Below are 14,428 nucleotides of genomic sequence, written 5' to 3'. Positions count from 1 at the left end.
TAGATATTCTTATAAAGTATTGTCCTTAGGATTATTCCATTGATCTTCACAAAGGAGCTCAACCACCATTTGGACCAATCTATAGCCTATCACAAAATGAATTGGCTATACTCAAGGTATACATTGATGAAAACTTGGCTAAGAATTTTATATACAATTCTAAATCTCTAATTGAGGCTCCTATCTTATTTATAAAGAAAAAAGATGGATCTTTACAGATATATGTGAACTATCGAAGATTCAACAAGATCACCATTAAAAATATGTATCTTCTACCTTTGATTTCAAGACTTCTTGATGAATTCAATCAAGCAAAGATCTATACAAAAATAAATCTATAAGGAACATATAATATGACACGTATTAAAAAAAGAGATAAATGAAAAATTACATTTCGAACCAGATATGGACATTTTGAATATAATGTCATACCTTTTGGACTTACAAATGTACCACCTACTTTTCAACATCTAATAAATGATATCTTTTATGAACCCCTTAATGATTTTTTTGTCTATTATTTGGATAACATTTTAATCTACTCTAAAAGTATAGAATAGCGTGAAATTCATGTTTGTCATGTGTTACAAAAACTTAGAGATACAAGATTATATGCCAAGTTAAAAAAGTATATATTCTACACTACTCAAGTTGACTTTTTAGGATACATCATTTCTAATAAAAGGCTAATGGTGGATCCAAAGAACTTTTTTCAAGTTTCAGCTCCACTTATATATTTGACTTGTAAAGACAAACTTAAGTAGATTAAAGAAGTCAAAGCATCACACAATGCTTTAAAAAAAGAGTTTATTTTTGCACCAATCTTATATTGTATTAACTTTGCTAAAAAAAATTCATGAAAACATATGCATTAGACTTTGCCTTGAGTAAACTATTGTTACAAATAGGAACAAATGACAAACTCCATTGAATAGCTTTCTATTCCATAAACATTTTAGGAATCAAGATTAATTATAAGATCTATGACAAAGAGATCTTTGTAATTATGGATTCATTTCAAGAATGGCGTCACTATTCTTGCAATTATAGATTTATAATCTAAAAAGTGCCTTGAGTCCATTCATTGTGTGTACAAATCATACGAATCTTCAGTATTTCATGTTGACACATGTTTTGAATTATTGCCCATTAGAACATGTCTTTATCAACATTTGATTTCAAGATCATTTATCAATATAAAAACAACTAGATTATTATACCTCCTTTTTAGACGTTCTTATCTTGCATCAAAAAAAAAAGATGCATCTTTTGATCAATAAAGAATAATTTTCTTGAAGCTAGACGATTTTCATCTTTGAGCAATAAAATCAACATTTATTGTTGATTCAACTTTTATTAAAGAAATTCACATCTTCTGGAAGTATATCTTTTGATCTTCTTGTCCATGATATTAAGAATAATTCTTCTAAGTCTCATGATACTTCTAAGTTTGAGTTCAAGAACAATCTACTCTATTCTGAGAGGCGATTATACATTTCAGAAAGCAGGATACGATTACATATTCTTCAAACTTGTCATGACTTTCTAACAACTAAATATTTTGGATATAACAAGACTTTGCAACTAATATATAAAAAAATTTAGTAGCCTCAAATGTAGAAGACATTCATAGACTTTATACAATCATGTGATATTTGTTCAAGATTCAAAACTCTTCACCTTTAACTTTATGGAATTCTTTTGCCATTATCTATTCCAAAACAACCATAATCTTTTATTTCTATAGATTTTATCATAGATCTTTCAATTTCAAGTTTGTATGATTTTATATTTGTGATAGTAGATCATTTTACGAAGATGGCATATTTTGTATCATGTATAAAATATAATATAAGTGAAGAAATAGCTAAGCTTTTTCTTGACAACATCTATCGCTATTATGGATTGCCTAAAGATATTATATCAAATAAGAAGACTCAATTTATATCAAGATTTTAAAGGTGGATATAAAATTCTCTTTGACTTTTCATCTTCAAACTAATGGATAAATGAAATGGATGAATCAAGTTTTAGAGCAATATTTGAATTATACCATCAGCTATCATCAACCATCAACAAAAGATTAATGCAAATGCCTATCACAAAGAACAACCACAATTCAACGTGGGTGATAAGATATGGTTATTTTGTCACAATATCAAGGCTACTTGTTTTTGTAATAAGTTAGAATATTATAGGCTTGGACCTTTTTTTATTAGTAAATAAGTCAATCTTGTTGCTTATTGATTACATCTACTAAAGTCTATGAAGATCCACCCTGTATTTCATGTGTCTCTTTTTGAGCCATATAAAATAGTGAATATCTCAAGAAGAAGACAAATACCACGTCTTTCTATAAAAGTGAATAATAATCAAAAGTTCAAGGTAGAAGAAGTCTTAGATTCAAAATGGGACCAAAATAAGTTGGAATATCTTATTTATTGGCGTAGATATGATATTAATGAATGCATATGGAAGCCAAAAAAAATCTTACAAATTCAGCAAAAAAAGTTAAGGCTTTTCATCAACAACATCCATAAAAATCAAGATGAAGAATACCAAATCTTTACTATAAAAGAAATAAGATGTAAGGAAGTTACGAAGGCCTTAACAACAATCAAATAACAAGGTCGTCTTTTTGGCTTAGCATGAAATACTATCAATGGCTGAAAGGACCTATCAACTATCTTCAAAGAAAACAAAGATCATGGTATGTGGGAAATATAATTTTGCTGCATCTTAGATTTCATCAACACATAATGACTACTCCTTGTGGAACTTGTTCTTAGAAAGAAGGCATAATGTCATAGATATACATACATACTCTAATAAATACCTATATATTTAGGTAGAAGTTGATAAAAGTAGATAAAAATAGATTAATTTCATAATACTTTTTAGAGAAGCTTCTAAGAAGCTTTATAGGCACTACTTTGACTTATATTTGTAGTTGATTAGTAGGTTAGAATCTTAGTCAATTAGTTAATCACATGTTGATAGCTTATAGAATAAGCTAACTATGTAGCATACATATAAAAAACTTGTATCACAAATTAAGATATGTGTCTTGCAAAGTCAATACGTTTTGGAGGTTCTATAGGACATCACCACATAGTTCTTAATTAAAAATATATATATGGAAGCAAGAGTGAAGCCTTTTTTATACTTATCAATGCCTTTGTAGTCTTTAGTCTTGTTTGAAGATTTTTTAGTCTTCTTATCTTTAGTAATAGCCATTCTAGTTTAATACTATATCATCTTTGAGTGACTTTCTAATTCTTTTGAATGACAAAAGAGTGTATTGAGGATTTCTTTCTTTAAGATTCATGTCCTTGATATTTACTCCAAGTCTTGCATCACTATGAAATCTTTCAAAAAATCTCTCATTTTCAATAATTCTACAAGCTAAAGTGTTTAGTGTATTTATAATAACATCTAACTTTGACTTGACAGACTCAATTATAGTAAAATCTTCACCTCCAACTATCTCAAAAAAAATAAAAATAAAAATAATGCTAATTTAGAAGAAGATACTCTGCAATCTCTAAATCACTTAAATGCCTTCAAGAAGAGGGGCAACCTATTCTCTATTAAGAAGAATTAAGCTCTAATATTAATAAGAAAGAATTCTCAACAAACTGTCATAGATATATTATACAAGAGACCAAATAAGAAGTTGATCAAAAGAGTTTCAAAAAGAAAGCTAACAAAGACTTGATTAAACTAGATGAATAGAAGATCAATACCAAGAGAGGTGAATTAGAGCTCCAAGGGATGTGTTATTAAGACTAAAGATCCTCTAAACCTTGACTACAATATATACTACGTATTAGGAAGATTCTTAAGAAGTTTTCATGTTGCTTAAAGATAAAACAATCCTATGAAGCTTCTAAAATAACTTCTTTGATTTAGAACTTATTAGAATATTTTAAGAATCTTCTAAAATCTTCTAAAAATATTTTAGGAGTCTCTTAGAATCTTCTATAACCTAATAGAATATTCTAAAATATTCCTAAAATCTTCTTGTTGGATGTCCGTAATAATAGGAGGAACTTACATCTATTGTAGTTGAACTTCATCTATAATTATCTTCATCCTTCTTTGCTTCATTCAAGTAAACTGTAGATTCTTCTTAACCTAGCTATGACTTAAAATCCTAGTAGATACATTAGTGACTTAACTTCATCCTTTTGCTATGCTTTAACCATTAGCAATTTATTTAAGATTAATTTTTCTACATAATATTTTATTTTTACTTTAATAATTTTAATAATTATTTAGTATCTAACTAAAAATAATTGTTAATTTTTTGTATTTTTTAATATATTAATTATTTATTTATGTATATATATATATATATAGAATAAAATTAATTGATCTTTAAAATAATATTTATTTACTTAAAATTTTTAAAATTAAGAATAATACTTCATTTTAATATTCAAAACAACATTTTTAAATATCTGATTTTTAATTTAATTTTAGTTTTCTCTACAATTAAGATTATTTTTAATATTCATGTAACATCAATCTTCTTAAGAAATTCAATTTGATTCAAATAATACCAATGAGGTATCAATACTAGTATTGATGAATACATCAACTTTTCTAATATAATAATTATGTAATTGCAAATTATTCAAAAAAAACACATATTTTGTATGTTTTGAATTCATTTTACTATCTTTATTTTCTATCCATATCAAACACTCAAGTGCCATATTGTCAAGATAATATCAATCCGACTTTTTGTGTTGTCTAATTTAGTCATTTTTTTTTTTTTGTAATTGTAAGAAAACTATCTAATTATCTTAAAGGAGTCAAAAGACTTGATTCAAGATATTTTTCAATCTTTCTTCAGAAATTAGAAGAAACCAAACTAAAATTCCCGAAGCGAAATGAAGAAACCAAACAAAAAATGGAGAATAGAGGGATCCACGTGGCATTCACACTCAGCTCCAGCAGGAAGGATGCGAGAGGTGGCAGCGCCTCGCCTCCACGTCAGAGAGCCAAGGCCGCGTTCACACAGCAGGGCTCAGTGTATTGGCACCCAAATTTCATGGCAATGAAGACACGTGGTTTCGAAAGGAATTGCGGCCATTCGGCGCCGAACCGAAGCAAAAGCATGCATCGGCAAGATGCCATGTTGTTGTTGCCTGATCCACACCGAGCGTTGGGTACCGACAATTCGGCGAGACTGAAACAGTTCTTCTCCGCTGGAGCGAAAAGGAAAACGAGAGCTCAGAAATCTGATTCCAGCCACATCAGACAAGAAGTACCCACGAAGATCCCGCTCGGCGTCCGGTTTCACCGTCGCGCAATATTCACTTGCCAATTCCGGCCTCTGGCCCTTGTCTACAGTGCCGAGAGGCAAGTCTCGTCCTTCTTAGGAAACTCCACCTCGCATCGGTGAATTTCGCTTAATTTGGAGAACGGAGGCGGAACTCGGGCCGTCTTGCGCCTGGACAGCGGAATGTGGGAGACGGCGCTTCTTGGTTTCGGTGTTCGTCTCAGCGGGCAAAACGGCGGCAACCGCCAGTAGTGGAGCTTTGTCGCGTAGCGTGGGTCTGTTGCAGTTGAGCTGGATGTCAAGAGGTGGATTCACTCTCCGTCTGGTGAGAGATTTCTCGGTGAGTGTGGAGAGATCTGCCCGTGAAGCTAGAATAGGAAGCAGAGCGGTAGAGTTTACGGCGTGCTCTGCTCACTTAGTCACGAGTCTTAAGAAGTTATTTTGAATTGAATCGAGTGCAGTAGTCGCAATCCTAGATTGTGGTGAAATGTATAGTAGTGGCTGCATAACTCCTCGTTCTCTCAAGAGGAAGTCCTTCAGTATCGTTCATGGAAAAACTGTGAATAGCGACTACTGCTGCTCCTCTTCCGATGCCGAGGGTGCTCAAAATGATGGCTTTCAGAAAGTTCCAAAGAGAGTTATATGCACGGACCCCGACGCGACGGACTCGTCCAGCGACGAGAAGGATAACTTCCACTCCGTGCGCAATCCTCACAGGAGGCTACAGGAAATTCACATTTCCACTATGGTGGACGAGTCGGCATCTGACAGTGAGGTTGATGAGCTTGAGGTGCCCAGTTATCACAGCGTGTTCACTGCTGAAGCCATGCAGTGCACGGTAAGCTATGCGAGCCCTGTCGACGGAGACGCAATGTTGGAGTCCTCCAGATTTTACAAGAAATCCTGGCAATCGCAAAAGAAAGCTCTCAAGATGCCGGAGAAGAAAATGCCCAAGGACGCACAGCCAGCCACGCCTGCTGCTAAGACCGCGAAGGGTAGCGTAGCCGGTTGGGCACCCGTGGGTCGAAGCACAACTGTGTCCACAGCTAAACCCACAGTGGCAGCGAAGCGACAAACGAAGGGCGCCTTGGTTGCAACGGGGATACACGGAAAGCCTCAGAAGTACAGGGGAGTGAGGCAGAGACCGTGGGGAAAGTGGGCGGCGGAGATCCGGGACCCTTCGAAAGGAGTCCGGCTATGGCTGGGGACGTATGACACCGCGGAGCAAGCAGCTCAGGCGTATGACAAAGCCGCGCGGGAGATTCGTGGGCCGTCGGCGCACACGAATTTCAGCGAGGAGAGGGAATTGGAGCAATCTGGGGCGGTAGTGCGTACGATGACGACGTCCGGATGTGAGGCGTCGTGTGCGAAAAGCAGAAAGGGAGAGGAGGGCCGGCGGCGGGGGAAGGAGGAGGGTGAGAGGTGTGGGAGGGGAGAGGTGGAAGAGGGGGAGGAGGAGGAGGAGTTGCGGACGGCGGGTGGATGCGATAGCATTGAGGAGGGTGCGATGAGCGGGGAGGTGGCGTTGGACGATTTGAGCGAGGAGCTGGGGAATTTGAGCGAGGAGTTGGAGAACTGGAGCGAGGAGTGCGGGTATTGGATGGGGCCCCCTTGCTCGTCGTCGCCGAGCATGGAGGAGTCGGAGGGGTCGCCATGCTCGAGCCTGACGGGGTGCAGCGAGCGGGTGGGGAGAGGAGGAGGCGGAGAGGAACTGGTGACGAGCAGCTCGTACGGGAACAGCTGCGAGTCGGAGAGGGCGAAGGAGGGCAATGGAACGGTGGAGGTGCAAAGTGGGTCGGGGTTGGGGGAGGTGTTTCTGTCGGACGACTTCATGATGGACTGGGCGGGCGTGGGCGTGGGCGTGGGCGACGACGGAGGAGCTGGAATGGTGGAGTTCGGGGCGGGGTTGGAGTTTTTGGGGGACGACGTGGATTACCTGGAGTTCGACTGCGACGGGAGGGAGAGCTTCGATTGGTTGAATGGCTCAGACATTCTTGTGCTCTAGAAAATTGGGGTGCACTGGCAGTGCGTACCCAGCGCTGGGGCGTGGAAGGCGAGCGTAGGTGGAGGTGGGGATGCGAGAAGCTTACCGCAAAGTGAGAAGAGAACTGATTGTGGTTGGGAACTTGATTTGAGGACCAGCAGATTTTTGTAGGATTGGGGGTTTAGGGAGCCAGAGTTTGGAGGCAGAGCGCATCCAATATGGGCATTGTAGGAGTAGGGTAGAGTTGATGAGGAGTTGGTTTTGACGTGTTGACCCCATGAGAAGAGTTAATGCTATTCGGGAGCTGGAGGTTCTTTGCTTCAGATGTGACAATTGGAGGATGTGTAGTGGAGTCGGCGCTGAGGGACGTATCTCTCATGGATATCAAATGAGATCATCATAGAGGAAAAGTTGCACACTGCGACGGATTTTTATCAATGCCATCCAGTTGTCCACATCGCAGTGAGTATTATTACTCAATTTTGTGACTGACTGTCCGTCGGGAAGTCATCCTCCCGCTTCGGAATGTACACTAGATACGGAATTGTTCAAGTTTGTTTGTTCTCCCAACTCTCCAACTCATTTTTGGCCTGTCTATTCTTTGCATTTTGTGCCCTTCGTTCCACGTCCAAGATTTCACCTTTCTGGCTTTTGCACAGTGGGTTGGTAATCGTGGTCATGGCTGGTCCCCGCACCAACTGGCTTTGATTTCTGACGTGCATTGATTCTGAACCCGAGTGGAAATGACAAAGCGGTGACGTCCCATGCACATGAGAATACGAAGTTTGTTTGTTAGTGTTGTGTCCACTTCTATCCGAGCGTTAAGGATTGAATCGACAGTGACACTGCCTGTGAGGTCACAGCTCTAAGGTGTTGACGCACACCACTCTAGTGCAGTTGCCTTGTGTTAAATGCCAGTTTGAAAACATTTCCCAGTGCGATGTGGTTGTCCATCCTTCCTCGTGCCATTTGGGCGAGATAGGCGAGGAGAAGCAAAGACGTGCTCTAGATTAATTGTGGAGCCAAGCGGAGTGTGCGACAGGTGCAACATTGAACGTGGTAGAGGTTCTGACAAGCTTGACCTTTGCTCGCTTGTTTGCTGACTCTACAAGAGTTGGTTTCCTGTAACGCCCGCATTGTCATTCTCTTCTCTGATCAATATCTCTGGGTGGCAGAGCATGAGAATTAGGTGTAGCCTTCTATGTTGTAGAGCAACTTTGCTCTTCAATATGTAATGAATATAAACAATCAAATGGATCAATTTCGAGCTATCTTTTGATCAAGTTTAGAGGGAAATCTTCTAAATTCTATCAGTATTTCTATTTTGTATCATTGTCCAAAGAAGACAAAAATTACAAACATCTTATTCATCCACTTATGTCTTCTAGGTTTCTATTTTCTATCCAATTTTTATGTAATGTCAACTTTTAACTGTTTATTTTGAACCAATGTCTTTTTGGCAAAATCACCATAGTCCTTTACTTGCTTTTAAATGTTTCCTAGCTTTATTTATTATTGATTGGGCACTTGAATTACTTGTGACATGGTAAAGCATGATTTTTATTACTTTCATGAGGTATTAAATTTGGTTTGTGTTTAAATCCATCTCAAGTTTTTCTGTAATTATTATTTCAGAATTTTGTAACAATACATTTTTTTAGAATATAAAGTTAAAAATTATAATGATTATTATATATTTTAAATTTTTATTTAATATATATTAAGCTTAAATTAAATATTTAAATAATTAATTCTTCACAATAGAATACATGTAATACATTTTTAAATATCAACAAACAAAAACTTTTCTAGATTGGTGTTGAAATTAATTTAAAAACTATATGTAATGCAAACTTAATTAAGTTTTTAATTAAGTTATTAATTAAATTTGTAACTACAATAAACTTGAATTGTAAGTAACAATAAAAATATTATGAAAAAAATACCAAAAAGTTGTAACTACAATAAATTTGTATTGTAGTAAATTATTAGAATCAAAAGATTATAGAGAGGTACAAAAAAGCTTATAAGCCACATGATAAATATAATTAAAAGAAAGAGATGACAATATTGGAATTAATATTGATCTTGCTTTTACATTATTATTTTTAAAACTAATTCTTAAATAAAATTTAAAAATTAGAACAAGTTAATTGAAAATTTAGCAATACATAATTTTATGATACAACAAAATTTACATAATCTAATTTAAATTTAATAGAAATAATTATTTAAATTACTAGATTATTTATTTATTTAGAATTATTACCCTATATCCTAAATCCTAAACCTAGAAGCTTTCTAAGAGTTGCAAGGCTTTTGGCCAAAGTCTCAAGTTGTAGTTTGCTTCTAAATTAACTTCTTAAAAGTAGAAAACTTGTAGAATAAGTTTTAATAGCTACATGCCATATCCAAAAAAAATAAAATAAAATAAAATAATACATTATCTCATTGTTTGTGTCTTATTATATTGCTTTCTTGTTGATGTTCTTATTGTTGAAGTTTAGTCATTATTTTAGAGCATTTTTAACTACTCATTAACTCAATTCATTTATTTAAGAAATTTGGTATTTTCTAATACTATATATATATATATATATATATATATATATATATAATCATTGTACTACATGAAAGTAAGACTTATCTTACCAAAATTTCAAAATTTCTTATTCTATATCATTTATATACAATTAAATCCATAACTTGACGTCACTCTATATCTTTATTTTAAAATCTTTTTGTATTATAAGAAATGTTTTATATACTACTGTTGATAAATTGTTTTTCTTCTAAAATACAATTGATAATTATTAAAGTAATAATTCTTTCTCTTAACTTTTAAAAAGAATTTTTTTTGGTTAACTTAATCTTATTGCCAACTACCATTCTTATTTATAAATTTTAACCACTTCGTTCTCTCAAAATATTTATAAATTTATAATATATTTTTATATTATTTTTCTAAATAATAAGTTAAAGTACTAGTTCTACTTTGGATTCATCATATTTAATTGCATAAAATGATTAAAACAAAAAAAAAACAAGAAAAAATATATATATATTTATATATATATATATATATATATATATATATCATATAAGAAAAATCTATATTTTGCATTAATTCTTATTGTATTTATATAGGTGTATTTTGAGAAGAGCTTGAGCCTATTCCTATGTATCTTTGAATCATTATCTTACTCCCTTATATTGTCATCCTTTGCTTATTTACTTCTTTATACTTTTACAAGATCTAACTAACTCTTTATTTTTATCTTCATTTTTTATTATTTGATCTCCTTCCTTTTTAAAAATTTCTCTATATAATTCATCATAATGTCTCTTCTTCTTATACTATATTGAAGATCAAAGAATGATATTGCAAACATACTCTACTTAATTTATAACTTCAATGGATGAAAATTTTATAAGTTATGCAAAGTTTTATAATTTATGTGAAATCATGTTAATCTAAGAACCACCTAAATCGGATACATCTATATTCCTTTTTATGACTAAATTTATGACAAAAGTAAGTGCAATTTTAGATTAGAGTAAGACAATGTAATTGACTTGAATCAAATTTACTTTTCTAAACCACAATAATAGTATATTACCTTATTGTTGTCTTGTTTGTTGATTATTGTTGGTTTTGGTTTTTAGCCACAATACTTAACAAAGTGATATATTGCCTTATCGATCTAACTCCAATTGAACTTCAAAGCCCCTGTTCGCCCTTGAGAATGCAGAACGATGTTTCGAAGGTATGGTTTGCAGGCTGTTAGTAGATCAGTGCTTCCGAAGCTTTGCTTTCTGCAAAGCAATTTGTAGATACCGAGACCATGCCTACGTGTGTAAAAAAATTTCTCCGACTTCGGTGGTGTCCGTATGAAAAAGGAAATCTAGTCCTCGACCTGCACAGACGAGGACTGGAACAGAGCAGGTAAAATGCCGAGCAAGCACTCAGACTACCAAGTCTCGAACCAGGATGTCTCTGAACACAAAAGCCTCTGCATACTTTTTCAGCGCTTCTTCCAAGATTATCAGCCACGCTTAAGCAACGCTGCAGTACCAGTTTGTGGATCCCACGTGTATAACCTCAGCACGCCTTGCGCCCAGTAGACCTTGACAATTTTATTGAGAGACGTTGACTGCCTTTGTCCTCTCGTTCAAGATACATGAATCTGTCAGTCCCAATCGGTTTCCTGCCAACTGGTGAGGGAGCATTGCATACCACCCACGACTTGGTTCAAGTTGAAAGAGCACCGAAACTAGTAGTCGTGTTTACCGACTGAAAACCAGATCTATAGTCGACGACAAGTTGGGGTCTTTCCAAAGTTCCATACTTTCTGAATGTTCATGTCCATTTGGGGTCACGGTGTTCAACCTGCAACTCTGGATCAGGTCAGACAATTTTTCTACCGACTGATAACGCTTCTGAGGGATAAACTGACTAAGAAAGCATTGAATCATTACATGTTTTTGTTAAAAGCGTAGCGGTCATAGTCTAGCGTCAGATGCATATGTTACTCACTCCCTTTTCAACACTGTGCTCGAATCTCCTGCGAAAGTTGCACGGACGACATTCTTGTCAAATGTATTTGACGTACAGGTCGAGTCTTTTTGACTTTTGTTATGTACTTGTTGGATAGGTCGAGAAATTCGATGGCAAACTTCCAGTAATCTGCTGGTTCGATTGCTTTGAGCAACGCAGGAAGCAAGGAATTAATTGCTGCTACATCAGCTAATGACTGAATCCAGCACCGCATAGAAGAGATGACGATCGGCTTGACAATCAAAAGAGATCGATGTAATGATTCTTACAGATCTTGAACAGGTTTGATGGACTGATCAGTTGGATAGAAAGATGGCCAGCTTTGCTTTGCGATGCACATGGGTGATGACGGGATTATTAATGCTCTCTGCAGACAGCTTTGGTTCAGTACATGGTGAGCTAACCGCTCCGTCTGATTAAGAGCACAGAAGGCGAAAGTGAGCGATTATTTCGAGTTGAAGAATCTTATATAATTTGAGGTTAGAGGAGATGATTTGAAGCTTTTGTGTGAGTTAGCGCGTTTCTACTTAGTACTGGGCTTGTAATTTAACCGTGGCACTTCCACTCTTTGCAGGACTCAGAACGCGTCAGCACACCATTCACAAGCTTCACGCCGACGACAGTATGCCGAGAAACCTTGTTGTAACGGTGAGACATCTGAAAACATCTCTTTCAACTTCAATGTCTGATGCTGCATATATCCATCCAGTGGACTTAAGTATCCTCCGAATGCTATGTTCCTAGATTTGAGATTATTGTCTTCGGCACTTGCTTTGCTAACCCCGTAAAGAACACCGTCCTGAGGCAGAGTGACATGGACGGCGTGTCACGAATTCGCTATATAAGGGAAGAATACATCTTGTTGTAGGGTGGAGTACTGACCATTGAGAATCAATCCTGAAATTAGGAAGTGCAAAAAGATGAATTTTTGTAATCAGTTTGACATTGGTATTCATCCAAATGTAATTTGGATAGGACCAAATCTTTTGATTGTTTGCACTTCATTTAAAAGCCTTATAAAAGAAAGGGAGACCAAGAATTAGCTTTTTCATCCTTGGTGAGAAAAGCTCATTTATTATAGTCTTTGAAAATTAAATTTTTATTCATTGTGTATTGGAATAGAAATTTTATCATCAATTAGGTTCAAATCTGCCATACTTAGAGAATTAATTCCTACCTCAACTACCAAGATTAGCCTACATGGTGTATGTTCAATCCATAGAATGTACAAAGTTAAAATCTAAAGATAAGTTATATCTTGCTTAGTATCCATCTATTGGTCCAAGTAACAAGTAAATATTTTGTAGAAAAAAATCATTTACTTCAAGTTATTATAGATAATATTTTTAAGGCAACAAGCAACAAATAGGGCATATATATATATATATATATATATATATATCCTTGATTTTCTATAAATAATATTTTCTCAGGCAATATTCATCTATGGCTCAAGCTATAAGCACATTTTAAGTTGCTACAAACACACACCTCATATTACTATATGTACACCTAAAAAACGTAAAGGCTTATAATTGGTTGAGTGTTTTTATATGAATTCCACCACCTAACACAACTACAAGGGAATAAAGAAGAGTAGCAATCTCTTCTCCAATAATCTTGCTGACTAATCAATAAGCAAGGACTATTGGTAGTACCTCATGGACAACTTCACTAAAAAAAGATCCTTGCTTTGTAATAACTATAATAATTTGCAATGTTATACTAATTTTCATGACGACTTTAATGAATAATGTGAAGCACACCTCCTTAGCCACCAAGGACCAATAACTGAACCTTGAATAGAGTTCAACCAACTAACAACTGTCACAAACACCACTTACAATAGCCAAATCGTGTGTATAGATCTCCACTTGCCATGCATCAAATATTTCATTGATGACTTTGGAATTAGTCACTTTTTGATTCATTATTTATTTATAAATTTCATTCTATTCTTTTATTTGATATAATAAAGATAGATAAGATGTTGTTCACTAACAATGGCCAAAGAGGCTATTTGTCATTAGATACATGATTTGCCTTTAATTACAAGTAGTTTCTTGTTCAACACCCATTACCTCACGAGTAATAATTATTTATCTTTTGACATATTAGAGGTAGAATTTGAGTGCTTCAATAGACCAATATCTTAAAAAAACAGCCCATACTTTTTTAATGAAGAAAACTCAATCATACTAAGAAATATAAACATTAGATGGATTGTGACATAGTTTAATATATACATGTATATCTATAAGAGCTAAACTATTTGTCTATATATATATATATATATATATATAAATATATTTTTTGTGCTCTTAGTTGATATTGTTAATAATTTAGTAAGTTAATTAGAAATTAATACAAAGCTTTTAACCACCAAGTAAATTATACTTTATATTTTAAATATATATATATATATATATTAAATTTAAATAATTAATTAATATTCATCTTTAATAATAATAATATATATATATGAAATATTATTAATTTATTTATTAAAATATTTTAGATTTAAATGAATTAAAATTATAATTAAAATCTTTAAATTATAAAATTTTAAAATTAATAAAAAATTGAAGTTCAAAAA

General features: G+C 34.6%; 1 protein-coding gene and 1 long non-coding RNA gene across 2 annotated transcripts; both read left to right on the top strand.

Moving 5' to 3' along the window:
• Window positions 1-5,157: 5,157 nt before the first annotated feature.
• LOC112291107 (uncharacterized) lies at window positions 5,158-7,826 on the top strand. The gene has a single exon (XM_024538117.3). The coding sequence runs from the start codon at window positions 5,778-5,780 to the stop codon at window positions 7,293-7,295; it is 1,518 nt and encodes a 505-aa protein (XP_024393885.1). The 5' UTR covers window positions 5,158-5,777; the 3' UTR covers window positions 7,296-7,826.
• A 2,804-nt stretch (window positions 7,827-10,630) lies between these two features.
• LOC149987794 (uncharacterized) lies at window positions 10,631-13,109 on the top strand. The gene is made up of 2 exons (XR_016506180.1): window positions 10,631-12,226; window positions 12,407-13,109. It is a non-coding gene; the product is annotated as an uncharacterized LOC149987794 (long non-coding RNA).
• The last annotated feature ends 1,319 nt before the right edge of the window (window positions 13,110-14,428 follow it).

The sequence above is a fragment of the Physcomitrium patens genome, chromosome 14, assembly GCF_059467195.1.
Source record: "Physcomitrium patens ecotype Gransden chromosome 14, ASM5946719v1, whole genome shotgun sequence".
Classification (NCBI taxonomy): Eukaryota; Viridiplantae; Streptophyta; class Bryopsida; order Funariales; family Funariaceae; genus Physcomitrium; species Physcomitrium patens.
The sequence above is the reverse complement of the archived record's forward strand: the minus strand, read 5'-3'. Positions and strand labels throughout refer to the sequence as shown.

What these genes read in the sequence shown, in the direction of transcription:
- LOC112291107 (XM_024538117.3), top strand. Translation starts at nt 5,778, where the DNA reads ATGTATAGTAGTGGCTGCATAACTCCTCGTTCTCTCAAGAGGAAGTCC.